We start from the raw sequence: 15,679 nt of genomic DNA, 5'->3' as shown, positions 1-15,679 counted from the left end.
CCCGGACCCTGTGCACAGTTCATCGACTTCATCACAGACTCCGTCAGCTCGCACGCCCTGGCCTCCACAGATTACAACCTCCTTGGAGATCTGAACTTCTACCTCGAGAACACCAACGACAGCAACTCCACCACACTATTGGACAACCTCGCCAACCTCGGCCTCAAACAGCTCGTCACAACACCCACCCACTCCGCCGGACACATGCTCGACCCCATTTCCTCTGCCAGCAACCACATCTCCGTCAGCCACACCACCGGACTCCACTGGACCGACCACCACTGCATCCACTTCTCCTTCTTGAAAACCACAGCACACAACCACCAGTAAAGAGTCCCCCACCACAGCTGTAACAAGGTCACCGAAGATCAGCTTATCACCACCCTCGCCCAAAACCCACCAACCGACCACACCGACACAGCCGCCTGCAACCTCAGGCAATGGATCAACTACTGCGCCAACACCCTCGCCCCGATCAAGAAACCCTCAAACAGACACACCGACAGAAGAGCCATCTGGTTTACCGCCGACCTCCAGACATCCAAGCAGACCTGCAGAAGACTAGAGAAGAAATGGCGTCACGAGCAAACACCGGACAACCATGCAGCCCTCAAGAACACCAGCCGCAGACACCACCAACTCATCCGAACGGCCAAAAGGACCTCCTTTAAAGAACGCATCGACAACAACGCACACAACAGCAAAGAGCTCTTCAACATCGTGAAGGAACTCTCCAACCCCAGCTCCAGCTCCATCGACATCCCGCCGTCACAAGACCTCTGCGACTCTCTAGCAACCTTCTTCCACCGCAAGATCGCAAACATCCACGACAGCTTCAAATCCCAGACCCCTCCAACAGCCGCCGACACCCCAGACCCACCACCCCCCAGTCACACCGGCTGCCTGACCTCCTGGAACCACGTCAACGACGAAGACACCATCAAGACCATGAACACCATCCAATCTGGCTCACCATCAGACCCCTGACCCTATCACATCTTCAACAAAGCGAGCATCATCATCGCACCCCAACTTCGTAAGATCCTCAATAGCTCATTCGAGACCGCCACCTTCCCAGAAAGCTGGAAACACGCAGAGATCAACGCCCTGCTCAATAAACCCAAGGCAGACCCAAAGGACCTCAAGAACTTCCGGCCCATCTCCCTGCTCCCGTTCCTGGTGAAAGTCATTGAGAAGATCATCAACAGACAACTGACCCAATTCCTCGAACATAACAACACCATGGACTCGTCCCAATCCGGATTCCGCACAAACCACAGCACCGAAACTGCCCTCATGGCCGCCACCGAAAGACATCAGGGCCCTGCTGGACAACGGCGAAACAGCAGCCCTCATCCTCCTGGACCTCTCAGCCGCCTTCGACACCGTCTGCCACCACACTCTCCGCACACGCCTCTACAACGCAGGGATCCACGACAAAGCCCTTGACTGGATCACCTCCTTCCTCACCGACAGAACACGGAGAGTCTGCCACCCTCCATTCCGATCCAAAGCCACCAAGATCACCTGCGGCGTACCCCAAGGATCATCCCTCAACCCGACCCTCTTCAACGTCTACAGGACACCGCTCGCCAACATCGTCCAATCGCACAACCTCATCATAGTCTCATACACCGATGACACCCAGCTGATCCTCTCCCTCACCAAAGACCCCGCCACCACCAAAACCAACTTCCACGAAGGGATGAAGGCCGTCGCCGAGTGGATGAAGAGCAGCCGCCTGAAACTGAACTCTGATAAGACGGAGGTCTTCATCCTCGGCTCCACTCCCTCCACCTGGGACGACTCCTGGTGTCTGGCCTCGCTGGGAGCTGCGCCGACACCCACTGACTACGCACGCAACCTGGGGTTCATCCTGGACTCATCACTGTCAATGACCCAGCAAGTCAACGCCGTCTCCTCCTCCTGCTGCTTCAACACGCTCCGCATGCTTCGCAAGATCTACAGATGGATCCCCACCGGAACCAGAAGAACGGTCATCCAGGCCCTCGTCACCAGCAGGCTGGACTACGGCAACGTCCTCTACGCGGGAACCACAGCTAAACTCCAGAAAAGACTCAACGCATACAGTACGCCTCCGCACGCCTCATCCTCGACATCACCCGCCACAGCCACATCATTGCCCACCTGAGAGACCTGCACTGGCTCCCCGTCAACAAGAGGATCACTTTCAAGCTCCTCACCCACGCTCACAAGGCACTCCACAACACCGGATCAGCATACCTCAACAACCGACTCGCCCTCTACACCCCGAACCGCCAGTTCCGCTCACCTCGCCCTCGCCACTGTCCCACGCATCCGCACAATGACCGCCAGCGGCAGATCATTCTCTCACCAAGACTTGGAACACCCTCCCCACCCACCTGCGACAGACCCAAGACCTGCTGACCTTCAGGAGACTCCTCAAGACCTGGCTGTTCGATCAGTAGCTGCCCCCCCCTCAGCACCTTGAGACCCACACAGGTGAGTAGCGCGCTTTACAAATTGTTGATTGATTGATTGAGGCTTTAAAAACTGTAATGGTAACTGATTTTGGCCTAGGTCTTGACTATACGCATGTTATCTATCTAGGATTCCCTAAGAATGATCTATATATGTTGCATATAGTACAAAATGCGTCAGCAAAGCTTACCTTTAAAGCCTCTAAGAAATCATGTGCAACATCCTTATTGAAACAACTACACTGGCTGCCAGTGAAGCAAAGGATTCAGTTTAAACATGTCCGATCTATAAAGCATTACATGGCATGGCACCACATTTTGTGGTGAAGCTTATCTTTAGATATGTACCAACAAACACCGTATGCTCATCTCCGGCAAACTAGTTTATAGTACCAAGATATGCCACACAAAGACTAGGAGGTCAGAGTATCCCTCTGTTAGCATCTACATAATGGAATTCTCTCCAGATCATACCCAGGCAATAACAAATCTAAAGTCATTCAGTAAGAACTTAAAAATCTGGCTGTTTAGATAAGCCTATCATTGCAGATATCCTTGATGAGTGCTTTATTGAAACAACACACACAAGAGCCCACGGGTCCAAAATTCTGATGGTAATGGGGTGTGACAACCAAAGACAGTGACACCATAAAAGAATCGACCTGCCAGGGGAAATATCCCTTTTTAAGGCGACTCCCCTCACACACCAGAGGTGCCATGCTTCATCATAGGGGTGCCTCCTTGCGTTAGGAACCTAGTCCTAAAGCAGGGTACAACCCCCTCCCTAAGAGGGAGGAGCTCAGGGATGTTTTGAAACCTAGGCACATGGGTTGTCCTAAAAACGCTATGTGAGCGTGGTGTGTGGAAAAGTGTAAAGTGCAGTGCTGGTGAATGTGGGTAAAAACTGCCTATAGTGCTAGCTAGCGAAAACTTTATTATGGCTGCCCTATGGCAGGATTAAAAACACCAATAAGCTGAAAAATGCAGCTGTCAGGATTCAAAACAGGTGCGTATGTGGGATCAACATGTTTCGGCCATCAGCGACCTATAGAAGTGTCTTGTTCCAGTGTCTCTTGATCAGTTTCTGGATTTTGTTAGAATTGGGGGTGAACGTAGTTACACATTTAAGTGCATTGCTTTGGGGTTTCTCCTTGACTTCCAACAATGCCTCCCAGTGGTTATTCCTAGCTCGTTTGTGTGCTTTCCTTATTGTGCTCTGCGGGTAGTTGCGCACCGTTAGATTGTGTGACAAAATGGAAGATTGTTTCTCGAATTCACAGATTGTACTGCAATTACGCCGGAGCCGGAGAAATTCTTCAGACAGATAAACGACTTAGTGCCAAGAAACCAGTGGTGAACTGTGCTTTCTTAAGTATTTTTTAACATAACTGTGCACCTTATTAAGTATTTGTAATATAACATACTGTACAAACAATTCGTTATTATGGGAGGCCTTTATGACATGTCAGTGCTCTCACCTGCATCAGGAAGTAGTAAATTCCAGAAAGACCATGTGCTGGGCCCACATAGTACTCTCGGTACCACTCATACATAAGTGGACTGCGGCCGTTCAGGTTGCGTTTCCTGGCCAGACCCTCTCCAGATGCCAGTACTGTTTCAGAAACCTGCAGATGGACAAACCGGATGGTATAAACTTGTTAGTGAATAAATGACACGTGAAGCTTCCAAGTGCTATGACGCCAAAGTAACAACTAAGGAAAGCATAAACCTCCAAGTGTCAATTTATTGTATGTTTACTGTTTTTCAATAAATATGAAGATACTGAGTGATGGAGCATTTAAATTCATATGAAGTTCTAGCACAAAAATGGAAATGAACATTTAGTATTATTTTTGCCTTTGGTGGGTGCCACAGCACCTATACTAGACAATCCCATAATTAAGATTCCTTTGATACTTCAGGAGGAGAAAAAAACAGAAGGTATGCAGAGATGTTTCTTATCTTTCAAAAGCTATCCCATTGCAGTTCACATTGAAGGCAGGAAGTCTGAAAGGTAGAAGTAGGTGACACCTCTAACTGGAGGAAATATTATGCTGACTGTGTTAAGCCTCTAAGACAATCAAGAACTGCTAAACTGGATAGATGTACAATTTAAAGACAATCTGTTAATTTCTTATGAACATGGTAACCTACCTAAGAAGAGGAGCAAGCACTCCATGCATGCAGGGTGGGAGGGAGGTGGGTTGGCATGGTATAATGCATTACTCTGGGAGGAGCAATGTTTTTCAACAGAAGACCACTGTGCAGGGCATATTCATGCAATGAGGACAACTATCCAGGAGGTAAACAACTCCCTTAAAGGACTCGCTCAAACGATTTACAAGTGCCTTAGATAATGTGAAATGTTACCAAGACATTGCAAAGATGAACCATGAACATCTTTGTAGTTTGATAGAAGAAGATGCAAGGCAAAATGCTTCGCTCAGGAGGAGGATGGAGACAATAACAAACAAATACCAATGTCAGTCTCCACAACCAATGTATGTACAAGATTCTTCAGAGGCACCTCAACCTATTGTGAGGATATACGACCCACAAACCCAGTTGTCCATCCCCTTGCAACACCTGCAAATCACCCACCTCCGCCCCATACACCTGCCCCCGCACACCCAAACTATCCATCAAGACAAACAGGCTTGCCTCAACACTCATCCCCAGCATTGTATTGGAAGAGTTGTAGAATAGCCCCCCTCCCCCCCAAATTAAATGAACATTTGCAAGTATTCACTACTTTTTCCATACCACATGCAATGAAACCTATATACGTTTACAATAATGTATCATTTGTGAAACAACTTGTCTAAAAATGCCATCTGTGACCAATTTTGTATTTTAAACTAAGTACACAAAGTGCAATTTGTGACCTGTTCTTTGTTGACTTTTTAAGTGTTATGGGTGTAAGATAGATTTGGTTAATGCAATTGTATACATTATCTATACAGCTATACTTATTTTTTCTGCAGACAAATATTAATATCAATACAAATTATGAAACTTTTTTCGTAATCATTTAGATTTTTATCTAAAGTAATGTAAACGTTAGAAATTGCAAAGTTATTCCAGAAATAAGTGTCATTTGGATTGGCCAAAAGGAAAACAGTCTTTTTTCAGAGGGGAGATAGAAACCTGGGGGGAGGGGGAGCAGGTGTACGCAAATAAAACGAGCATTGGAAATGCAATAGGTCTCGCGTTTGCTTGAATTAGAGATATTAGGATTGTAAATGGCAATGTCTTTAACCACGTGACCGGACTCCCACTGATTTATGAGCCTTTGCAACAGCTGTGTCTAATTGCGTCTCATTTACAATTTTCATTTACAGCCCCTGTTATTACGCCTACCACTAGAGTCATTCTTATCCAGCATTTCGATAGATCCCCTGTAATTAAGCCTACTACTAGAGTCATTCTTGTCATCTTTGTGCTCGGTCTACCACTGGAGTGATTCTTATCCTGTATTGTGCTACAGCCCCTATCATTGGGTCTACCACTAGTAGCTGGAGTCGCTGTCATCAGCCCAACCACTAGAGTCACTGTTGTGGTTGCTACTGGAGTAACTGTCATTGTGACACCTGGCACAGACAGTGCTTTCAGGCCTTCTGCATAAGACATTGCAGTCCGGCCTTTCGATACAGTCAGCGGCGTTAGGCCTCTGGCAGTGATCTTTACTGACCCCATTCTCACTGCAGTCAGTGGTGCCAGGCCTCTGGCTGTGATCACTAATGTCAGCCCTCCTGCTAGAACCCCTGTTCTTCTCCCTCTCTATAGCGCTGCTGATGTCACATTATCCGCTAGAGTCACTGTTGTCAGCACATTCCTTGTGGTCGCTTCTATTGAGACTCCCCTCAGTGTCATTGATGTCTGTTTTACCTCTAGAATCATTACGGCTGAGCTTGAGTCTCACGGTGCACTCAATGTCGGCTGCCTTCTTACAATGTTCACTATGCTCAGTTCCATTAGGGTACTCGCTGCTGTAAGGCCTCGTGCTGCGCTCACTCCTGCCAGGGCTGTTGCTGCTCTTGCTGCACACGTTGCATTCAGACCACTCTATGGCTTCGTTTTAATCAGGCTTCCAGCCACAGCCGATATTGTCAGGGCTCCCAATAGAATCTGTTTTGTAAGACCTCCTTCCTCGTGTAGTGTCGTCAAGTGTCCTACGAGAGCCACTGTAGCTAAAGTCACTATTGCCATGAATTTCGATAGAATTGTTTTCATTAGACAGAAAGTTGTTGCCACTGTTGTCAGGCCTCTTCCTACCACCACTACAGATAATGGCACCGATTTCAGACCTATTGGCAAGGATAGTGTTGTTAGGCCTGCTGACACTGGGATGGCCACCATGCCTCGTGCTACAACCATTTTTGTCAGGACCCTTGCTGAGCTCGCTGTTAGGTGCCACACACAAGTCCCTACGGTCATGCCCCATGCTGCGCTCATCACTGTTCGACCTACAATTAGCAACTCCCCGGCGAAATTTTATTAGGCACCCCCTAAAATAGGGCAATATTTGCGCCCATGCGGGCTCGGCCTACCAACAGGTAACTATCTATCAAAGATGAGAAACACTATAGAAGATTTAATGCGAGGAGGGCAGGTGGGGTGTTGGGAGTGTTGGCACGAATTTGAATAAGTGGGTAATGTGGGAAAGCAGGGCGGTCCTAGAACTTCTGGGGCCCCGGGCGAAAGGGAAGATGTGAGCCCCCTCTAATTTGCATGTAACATCCAGTCGCTGCCGGCATGACTCACGGGTGGGGGGTCTCGCAGTGCGAGAAGCAGAAACATAAAATGGTAGTTTCAGCATTTTGTGTTTCTGCTTCTCGCACTGCGAGAAAGCAGTGGGGTGACGCTCCACCGCCCTACTGGAGGAGCCGCCCTTGGTAACATCTCAAGAAGTGACATCACAGAATGTGACATCATAGGACTATTGATCTTATTTGGCATCACTGAAGAGACCTAACCATGGATATCATTAACATGGACAAAAAGATAAATATAAATGAAATACGTCCATATATTTTAAAACTGTATTAAATGGATTACATTTGTCACATTGAATGGCAAAGCTAGGTGCAGGTCTCACAAATACGTATATTATTTACTCCTCGTTAACTGATTGTTTCCAGATGAGTGCATGATACAATTTCCAGTTCTGCCTCATAAAGGGGGGACATCCTGTTGAGGTAATGAGGGGCGGGATCATTCAAAATATAAAATTACACAAGAGAAAACCTCTCACACCATGGATATAATTGCAAATTTCAAAAGGCTCCCTTATCTTTCTGTGCAATTATTGTGCTACCTTAGGATGACATTAATACTTTGTAATTTGTTTTAACGTAGATCCTCTCACCAGTATCCCACACGCACATGCTAAGAGACGTAGGATAATCTTTTTTGTCTGTGGGCTCTTTAATCGCCAGAATTATGTTAAGTGCAAAAACACATATAGTACTAAATTACAAGACACCATTGCAAACAAATAAAGATTGTACATAAATAAAAAAAGACTTGGAACAACCGAGACCACTGCTAAATCATTCATTGACTTGAAGGTATGCTTCAGATTCAAGGGGTTTTCAAATCAACGTTTTTGATTTGTTGTTAGAACTGCAGGACTTAGAAGTGGCCGGCTTTAGCGCTGGTGGAGCCCTGTGTGACAATGTTGGTGCCCACCAATGACTCGCTCTGCCACGGATTCCCTCACTATCACCCTTTAACAGTGCCCCTCAAGTCTCCATAACCACATTCTTGCTCAGATGCATTTAATTTGATTTACAGAGCCACTGATACCAGTGTAGGGTGTCGAAGAATTTTATATCACACATTACACAGAGACAATCAATCATACATGTGTAAATCACAACAGGTAATGTTGCATAAGACAAAGGACTGGGAGTCACTTGACAATCATACTAGTAGGCAGTATAGTTTAATAGTGATTGATCTGGAGAAACACAAACTGAATTTAGAACCTAATACCATGGTTGGGGGTTCGCTTTAATAACCAGAATTAATTTCTGTCCAAATGAACCCTTTTTGCAACATTAGGATAATCAAAGACTACGGAAAACCCCATAACGCTGTAATTTATACCTTGTAGTTTGCATGCAGCTCTTAGATGACAGTTAATAGCTCATTGTTCTATGTTAGGATTTTGACTTATAAACTGCAAGTAACAATAGGATCTCTCTGACAAAAGCAGTAACCCACTGGCCTATTTACATTATGTGGACATAGTGATTTGCATGGTACATGATCTTTGCAGCAGGCACATTAAGCCTCTGCGCTACCTTTCCACAAGTCAAAACTTCCACTTGACAAAAATCTCTCTCTAAGAAGAACATTAATCACCGGAGTTATCATGACATTTTTATTGTTGCCGAAAATTGCTGGAGGCCAGGAAGGAGGCAGAAAGTGCTTTTAGAAACATAATATACTCGCAAACATGACGCCCCCCACCGGTCGCACCGCCCTAGAGCCTCCCTGCTCAAGGGTTCTGTGACCTCAATGACATCACTGTTGCTCTAGCGTGTGCTGCTGCGTAGGCCTGCCCAAAAGACTTGAGGTGAGCTTCAATTGGGGTTGTAGTGGACAGGCCTTCAAGGTTAACCCACACTTGCCACCGCTATGGTCCACCTGCTGGTGCTCAGACACCATTCTTCTAAGGTATTTCAGGGCCTTCTAAGGTCTAGTATGGAAATGTGCTCTCTCAGGAGAGTAGTCTGGTGGACTGGTGATTAAGCTGAACCTGGTTCCCCAGTTCCAAATTCGGCAGCTCTGACCATAGTGCCACATCCTCTCCCCCACTGAACACCATACTGCCCCACTGAGAGTAACTCGCACTGCCTTCAACTAAAACCCAATTGCGCCCCCCTATAAACACCTAGATGCGACTCAATTCAAATTACGCACTAGACAAGAGCAATATGCTGCCTAAAAAAAAAAGTGACAACATCCTGGAAAAAGCAAACACTTATAAGGAATGTAAGATTAAGTAAAGCATGTAAAATGCAAGCAGGAACAAAATTGTTACCTTAACGCTTTTGCACTTATTATTCAGAAATCAATGAGTGCTTTTGCATGAAAAGTTAAGGCCATGACTACAGGGCCAGAAGGGACCAGTTTCAATGTCCATTGCTTATATCCTTACAAAACGTAAGCAATATGGTTTAGAAAGACCACATTCGTGAATACAGAGCCGTGGTATGCATTTTGTTTTCCAATCCACCCAGTGCTTTAAATGGGCCGGTACTCACCGGTACTGAGTACCGGCACTTCTTAGATTTAGCATTCGGAGTACCGGCACTTCTCTACTGCCGAGGAGAGTACCGGTACTCATGAAAAGCTGGTCCTGGCGGCCTTTCTTTGATAGCTAAGGCACTTCTGTAGACCTGCGCCAGCCCAGCTGAACAATTCGGCGTGGGCTCATTTGCATACCAATCGGGTGTTCACAGACATCGAGGCCGCCCAGTGACAGCGTAATTAAGAGAGCCATGGGAGGTAGCCAGGTTCAAATGGCTTTAAGCCCACCCGATTAAGTGTCTGCTAATGTTTGTCTGCTTGCCTGTGATTGTTGAGAAAAACGAGAGAACGGGGGAGACAATAGAGACACTCTTGGTAGTTATATTAAAAGAAATGTGTGGAATGCGTTGTGGGTGCATGTCTGCTTGTTTCTTTCTGTGTCACTGGAGAACATATAGAATTGTGCGGAGTAACAGCAATGCACAGAATTGATGTTGCACATATTACAAAACAACGAAATGTTGAAATATCGCCGCGTTTGGGTTTCGGTTGTTTCTAATGAGTAAACAAACCTGCTTTGTTTATTGAAAGACAATTCTCATGTGTTTTGGTATGTGCGGCAAGTAGTATCGAAGTCAATAAGTATCGGCATGACTTCTAAGCCCCGCCCCCAAACCCCGCCCACTCGCCACATTTAAATGAGTACCTGCACTATTTTGCCCCCATTTAAAGCACTGAATCCACCCATCAAGCAGGTATTGCAATACATCCAGGAATGGTGCACTTTCCCGCACGGGGGAAAAAAAAAAGCTGTTCAAAGAAAGAGGAGAAAACAAAAGTAGCGCTTCACTGGCAAACTCTGTAAAGTGGCACTAATGCCAATCAATCTGGCCCCTTTTTGACCCACTCTGTCTTACTTTAGTTATTTTTTTACATTTTGAACATTTTATTTCTCTCCATCCCAAGGCTGCACTCTGGAAGTGAAAAATGTCAGAAAAAAGACGACTTTTCCAGCAAAAGTGTTTTTCTTTTTTGGATTAATTTCACAGGGGAACAAACAAAGTAAAGAAAAGAGGGAGTAATGGCTACAATGCCCAGGGAAGGGGGCCCCCACCCTTGGACCTTGCAGCTTGCTCTAGTGCTTAGAAGCCCAGGGAAAGGAGGACCCCTCCCATGGGCCTTCGAAGCAGTAACTAGGCATTTCGTTAAACACTGCCCTAGCACCGGCAGTTCTACATATTTTAAATACACATTCCCATAAAGAAAAATGGGTGATGCAAAAGTTAACATAAGCCAGTTGATCTGGCTGTTTCCCTCCTCCACTCACCCACCTCTCCTTATCTGTGTCTGGCTGGGCCTGGAAAAAAAAAAGAGGCCTTATATCACCTAGCAACAAAATGCAGAAAGGGAATGGCCGGTACTTAACAGAGGTGCTGCCCCTCACCTGACACTGTGAGCCATGATTGCTGGCCTGGCTACTGTGCCTTTCCCACTCTGTCACTTCCCCCCACCCCTGCACCCCAAGGAGTGCCACCACGCCCGGGCCGGCAAGGTTGACTCGAGACATCTCGCATGTGTATTGTGATTGTGTGGGGAGGGGGCCATGGAGGAGCAGGTGGGCAATCTGTGAAAGTGTTTCACTTCACAGTGAAGCGGGGCCCCCTGTCTTTCAGCTGAGCGCGAGGACCTGGGCAGCTGCCCACACTGCCCATGCCTAGCGCTGGCCCTGTGGGAAAGTCACACGGCACGTGAAGGGGTGCGGGAAGGGTGGATGAAGGGGTAACAATTGTGAAGGGAGACTGCTTCTCGGCGGCTGGAGGCTCACTGTGGAGGTTGTGGTTTGCGAAAGGGGGATCAGGAGCACGAAGTTATTAAACGAGGCAATAGTAGGCAATATCAGGATCCCAGAGGGGAGGGACTGGCGACCAGAACATGAGGGACTTGTGGGCAGAACTGTCAACTGTGGTCCAGTGGGATACGGTGCGGATTTCGATGTGTATTTGCAAGATGAAAGAGCGCCAGGGGGAGCGGTGGGGGGCACTAATGTGGCAGCGGGGGAAGGGGCAGCGTTGGGGTCTAGTTACATGTTGGGTGGGGGGGCGGGGGGGGTTTGGGAGCTGGGGAGGCGAGGCCGTCCAGGAGAAGGAATTTTTTCAGATAGGGAGAACAGGGTGGGGCTGGCTATCAGCGATTGGGGCGGCTGCTGGTTATCAACTAGGTGAAATGCCAATTTTTAAATGTATGAATGCAAGGTTTAATTCGGTATTGAAGAATAATGTTTTCACCAGGAACATTATAAGAATAAAAGCGTGGGAAACATCGGCACAAGTTTTCAAACTGCCTGTAATAGAAAGGAGGGCTGCACACACCTTTACGACCTTTTCTTGTGGGCGCGCTCTGAAGAGCAAGCTCATGTGTGCTATTGAGGGGGAAACTGGGGTTTATTTATTTCACATGGAATCGTCATCGTTTGCTCCTCACCTCCCCTTTAGTCCACCCACGGGCATTTATATCATGCCGCTGGTGAGTTAAACTCCATCGCTGAGAAAGTGTGTACAGGTTCCGAGTTGGGTCCCATACGATGTCGAGCCAGTCTTTCAGTCTTCCGAGGTCGATAAATTGAGCACCATTAAATTGAGTTAAAAACATATTATTTTCGGCTTCGATCACTGCGGACGTGAGGCATGGGGAGATTATACTAGGCGTGAGTAGTGCGATGTGCTGCTATTGAAATCTTAGCATACATCCTAAGGTTCAAGTGCTCACATTTAGTAACTCCTAACTACCACAGTTTCATCTGTGATACCCTTTACGTCTTGGCTTACAAACGTAACAACTATGTCTCGTCGTGTTCGCGTATTAAAGGACAAACATGCTTACAGCAATGCATACTTCAATCTGCCCAATGAAATGTATCGTTAGGCTCCAGCACCAAAGAAATGAAAGAACTGAAGTCTGACGTAGGTTTGTAAATCTAGAGAACGGGGCTCTCCCTGATCCTAAATTCCTACCTATTGAAGCTGCTGTGCGGAGCAGAGAGGACCCGCGCGTGTTATATGTAGACACATTGTCACGAGGCTGGCACTCCGATACCAACCACGGCGTATACTCACTCCCTCGATGGCTCATCAGCCAAGCCATGGAGAGGTTACAGCCCGGGATACAGAAAGCCACTGCGATACAAAGAGATACAAGCTAATTTGTAAACATGATCCATCACTACACGCCCCCAAGGCACAGACTAACTCGTAAACATACGCGCCCCCTATAGATAAGAAATTCAGTCAGGACAGCTGGCAAGCAGACAATCCAGTACAGATGGACCGGACGAATAGGAGACAGGGAGGAAACAAAAAAAGCCTCAGTTTCAATCGGAGGCCACTGTTTTACATAAACGATGACGCCAGCCAATGAAAATGAGGGGCGGGTCTTCAAGTCCCCATCTGAAATCTCCTTGATCACAATAGCTCTCGCAGAGCGAGCACCGCATGGGCACTGAAACACTAGGCGAGACCTAAAAAACATGTCAGGAAATGAAAGAGACCAAGTCTATATACAAAGGAGCATTAATTAAAAAAACACAATGTATAATTAAACCTATGACCAAACTAAGCAGTTCTTAAACTATAGTCAAAAGACCAAATAATAGTCAAAATCCTCAACAAAAGTCCATTGTCTTACATACTAATAAAGCCTTAAGCAGGAGGGAATGTCAGAATCAAGTTCCTAGCTTTGGGGGCAGAAGTACCTGGGCATTCTCTGGCTCACTTTTCACCTCAACAATGTTATATTGTCCTCTGATGCAGACGTAATATGTCTGGCGGTTGCAAGACCAGACACCACATGGAAAATTCAATACATGGGGGTAGTGTGGGAAACAAGACAGACAAACTGGGAGATTGTACTGGAGTAGGGGTGGAATATATTACGAGGTAGGCAAGACATTATTACTCCTATTGAGGTTGTAAGGGTACTTAAATTTCTGATCTGTTCAGTTACTGGCAATGTGAGTATCTGGACCTCTTCTACCAATTCCCAGATATCCCGAGATATTGATTCCTGCATCTCTCTAACTGTGCTCAAAACCTCCTTCAGTGCAACTAATGAGACATATCCTGTGGAAAGGAAGTGGTCAAGGCTGGAGACTCTGCGGTGAGGGCAAAAATGTCCCTGAACTGCTGTTTTTTTATGGGCTGGCACTTGGCAGGGGAGAAGAAAGTGCAGCAGGGATGCAGCTAGCAGCCCCAATGCCATTGGGGCCTCTGCAGTTACAGAGGGGTTGGCCTCAGACCCCATGGTCAAGGGATCTGCTTGTTGGTCAGCACTGGCTGGTCTCCCTCAAGGTTAGTAGAAACCCTAATATCTGCCTCCTCTTGGTTGGTGGTGTCCACATTCTCCATCCCCACCGTTGACTCGACAAACTCTACCCGGAGTCTTTTGATCAAAGAGATGGTTGGTCTCCGGGTGGGTGCACTTTGCCTGCTGGTGTCAGGGTCCTCACTGGTAGTGGAGAGCTCTAATGCCCATCTTGGGACTTGGTCTGTGCTCCAGGTCCTTCTGAGATATTTCAATATCAGTTCTGTCTGATAGAAAGGAATGAGCAACAAGAAGTAGCTATGTCCAATATTTCATATCCACTCAAAATTCTATTAAAAAGGAATATTATTTCCGGGACTACCAGAAATTATTACATTGTCTATACTTTAACAGGGATAATGCATCTATAAACATTGTATTAAAAACCACTCATTCAAAGTAGTTTAAAAATGATTAGTGTATCATATCAAGTTTTTAGTTCAGGACTGATTAAATAATAATGCCCAGAAATAAAATAATGTAATTAGACAATCTTTACCACAATTACATTTTAATAAATGTTTAAAAAACGTTATCAATAAGATTATAGGAAATATGATAATAATCCAACATTTGCTCCCATTATTGATAGCTTTTCTGAGAACAGCTACTAAAAATTGTCATAATATGGTTTCATGGAAGTTAAAGTTACCTAATGTCAGGCTTACATTACAATACTTTGACAAAATACAAATGTTAAATATACCAACTGCTAATTTTGTGACAGAAATGGATTGCCGAAACAATATTTATTTTAGAAAAGCATTTCCATTATTACATTATGTTGATTAGTTTATACAAATAAATGTATAACAGTTAAAACATATTAGTAAAGGAAACCACCCATTCCATTCATACACATAAATAACAGAGGATAGAGGCAACATGGATAGTTAGACCAAACTTCCTTCTGAACACGACTTGATAAAATCTTCACAACTCATTTAATCTAATTAAAACTTTTAAAAAAATAACACAGTTACCCTTCTATGCTGCTCAAACCCTTTCAGCTGAGCATGCAAAGTTGGCCATGCTGCTCTCAGGACCCGCCCGTCTAGTGGCGTCATCCAACCAAGATGTTCCTGGGCCTTAATCCTGGCCCAGCTGCAAAAGTCCTCCAAATGCTTATAGAACCCTTTCCCACGCCATGTGTCGACACCCACTGTGCTGCAGCACTTGCTGATGTTGCTCCAAATTTGTGCCCATGTTGCATTGCCCAGCTTGCTAATTGAACTCCCATAAAGTTAAGGATAATTATGGAGGACCCCCTCACAAAGCACATGCTGATCTTCATCAGTGAAGCTGGGGGCCCTCTCAACTGCTCCTTTAACCCTGTTGGGAGTTTTCGAAGGATCAGCGGGATGGTGAAGGGTGTTGTTTTGGTGAAACGATGACCAGAAAATGGCTGCCTTCCTGTCCCGGTATGTAAGTTTGTGGTTTGTTGCAATATATGGTGATATATGGCAATGCTTTGGAACCTTGGCCCTGCATGCAGAGATCTCGGTCCAGCATGTGGGGTAGGGACTGAGCATGTCTAAAGTAAACATTGGAATGCGAGAAGGAAACCTCTGCAAACCTGTGCTGACTCTCCGGAATGATAC

General features: G+C 46.1%; 1 protein-coding gene across 2 annotated transcripts in view; it reads right to left on the bottom strand.

Annotated features, from left to right (window-relative positions):
• Nucleotides 1–15,679, bottom strand: part of LANCL1 (LanC like glutathione S-transferase 1) — a 573,393-nt gene that overhangs the window by 248,230 nt on the left and 309,484 nt on the right. For both annotated transcript variants that reach the window (XM_085648591.1, XM_085648592.1), the window contains one exon: nt 3,941–4,087. In XM_085648591.1, the coding sequence (XP_085504717.1) occupies nt 3,941–4,087 (147 nt within the window). The remainder of the gene's footprint in view (nt 1–3,940; nt 4,088–15,679) is intronic.

Source organism: Triturus cristatus, chromosome 3_2 (assembly GCF_964204655.1).
Source record: "Triturus cristatus chromosome 3_2, aTriCri1.1, whole genome shotgun sequence".
Classification (NCBI taxonomy): Eukaryota; Metazoa; Chordata; class Amphibia; order Caudata; family Salamandridae; genus Triturus; species Triturus cristatus.
Note: the sequence above shows the minus strand (reverse complement) of the source record. Positions and strands in the feature narration are given on the sequence as shown.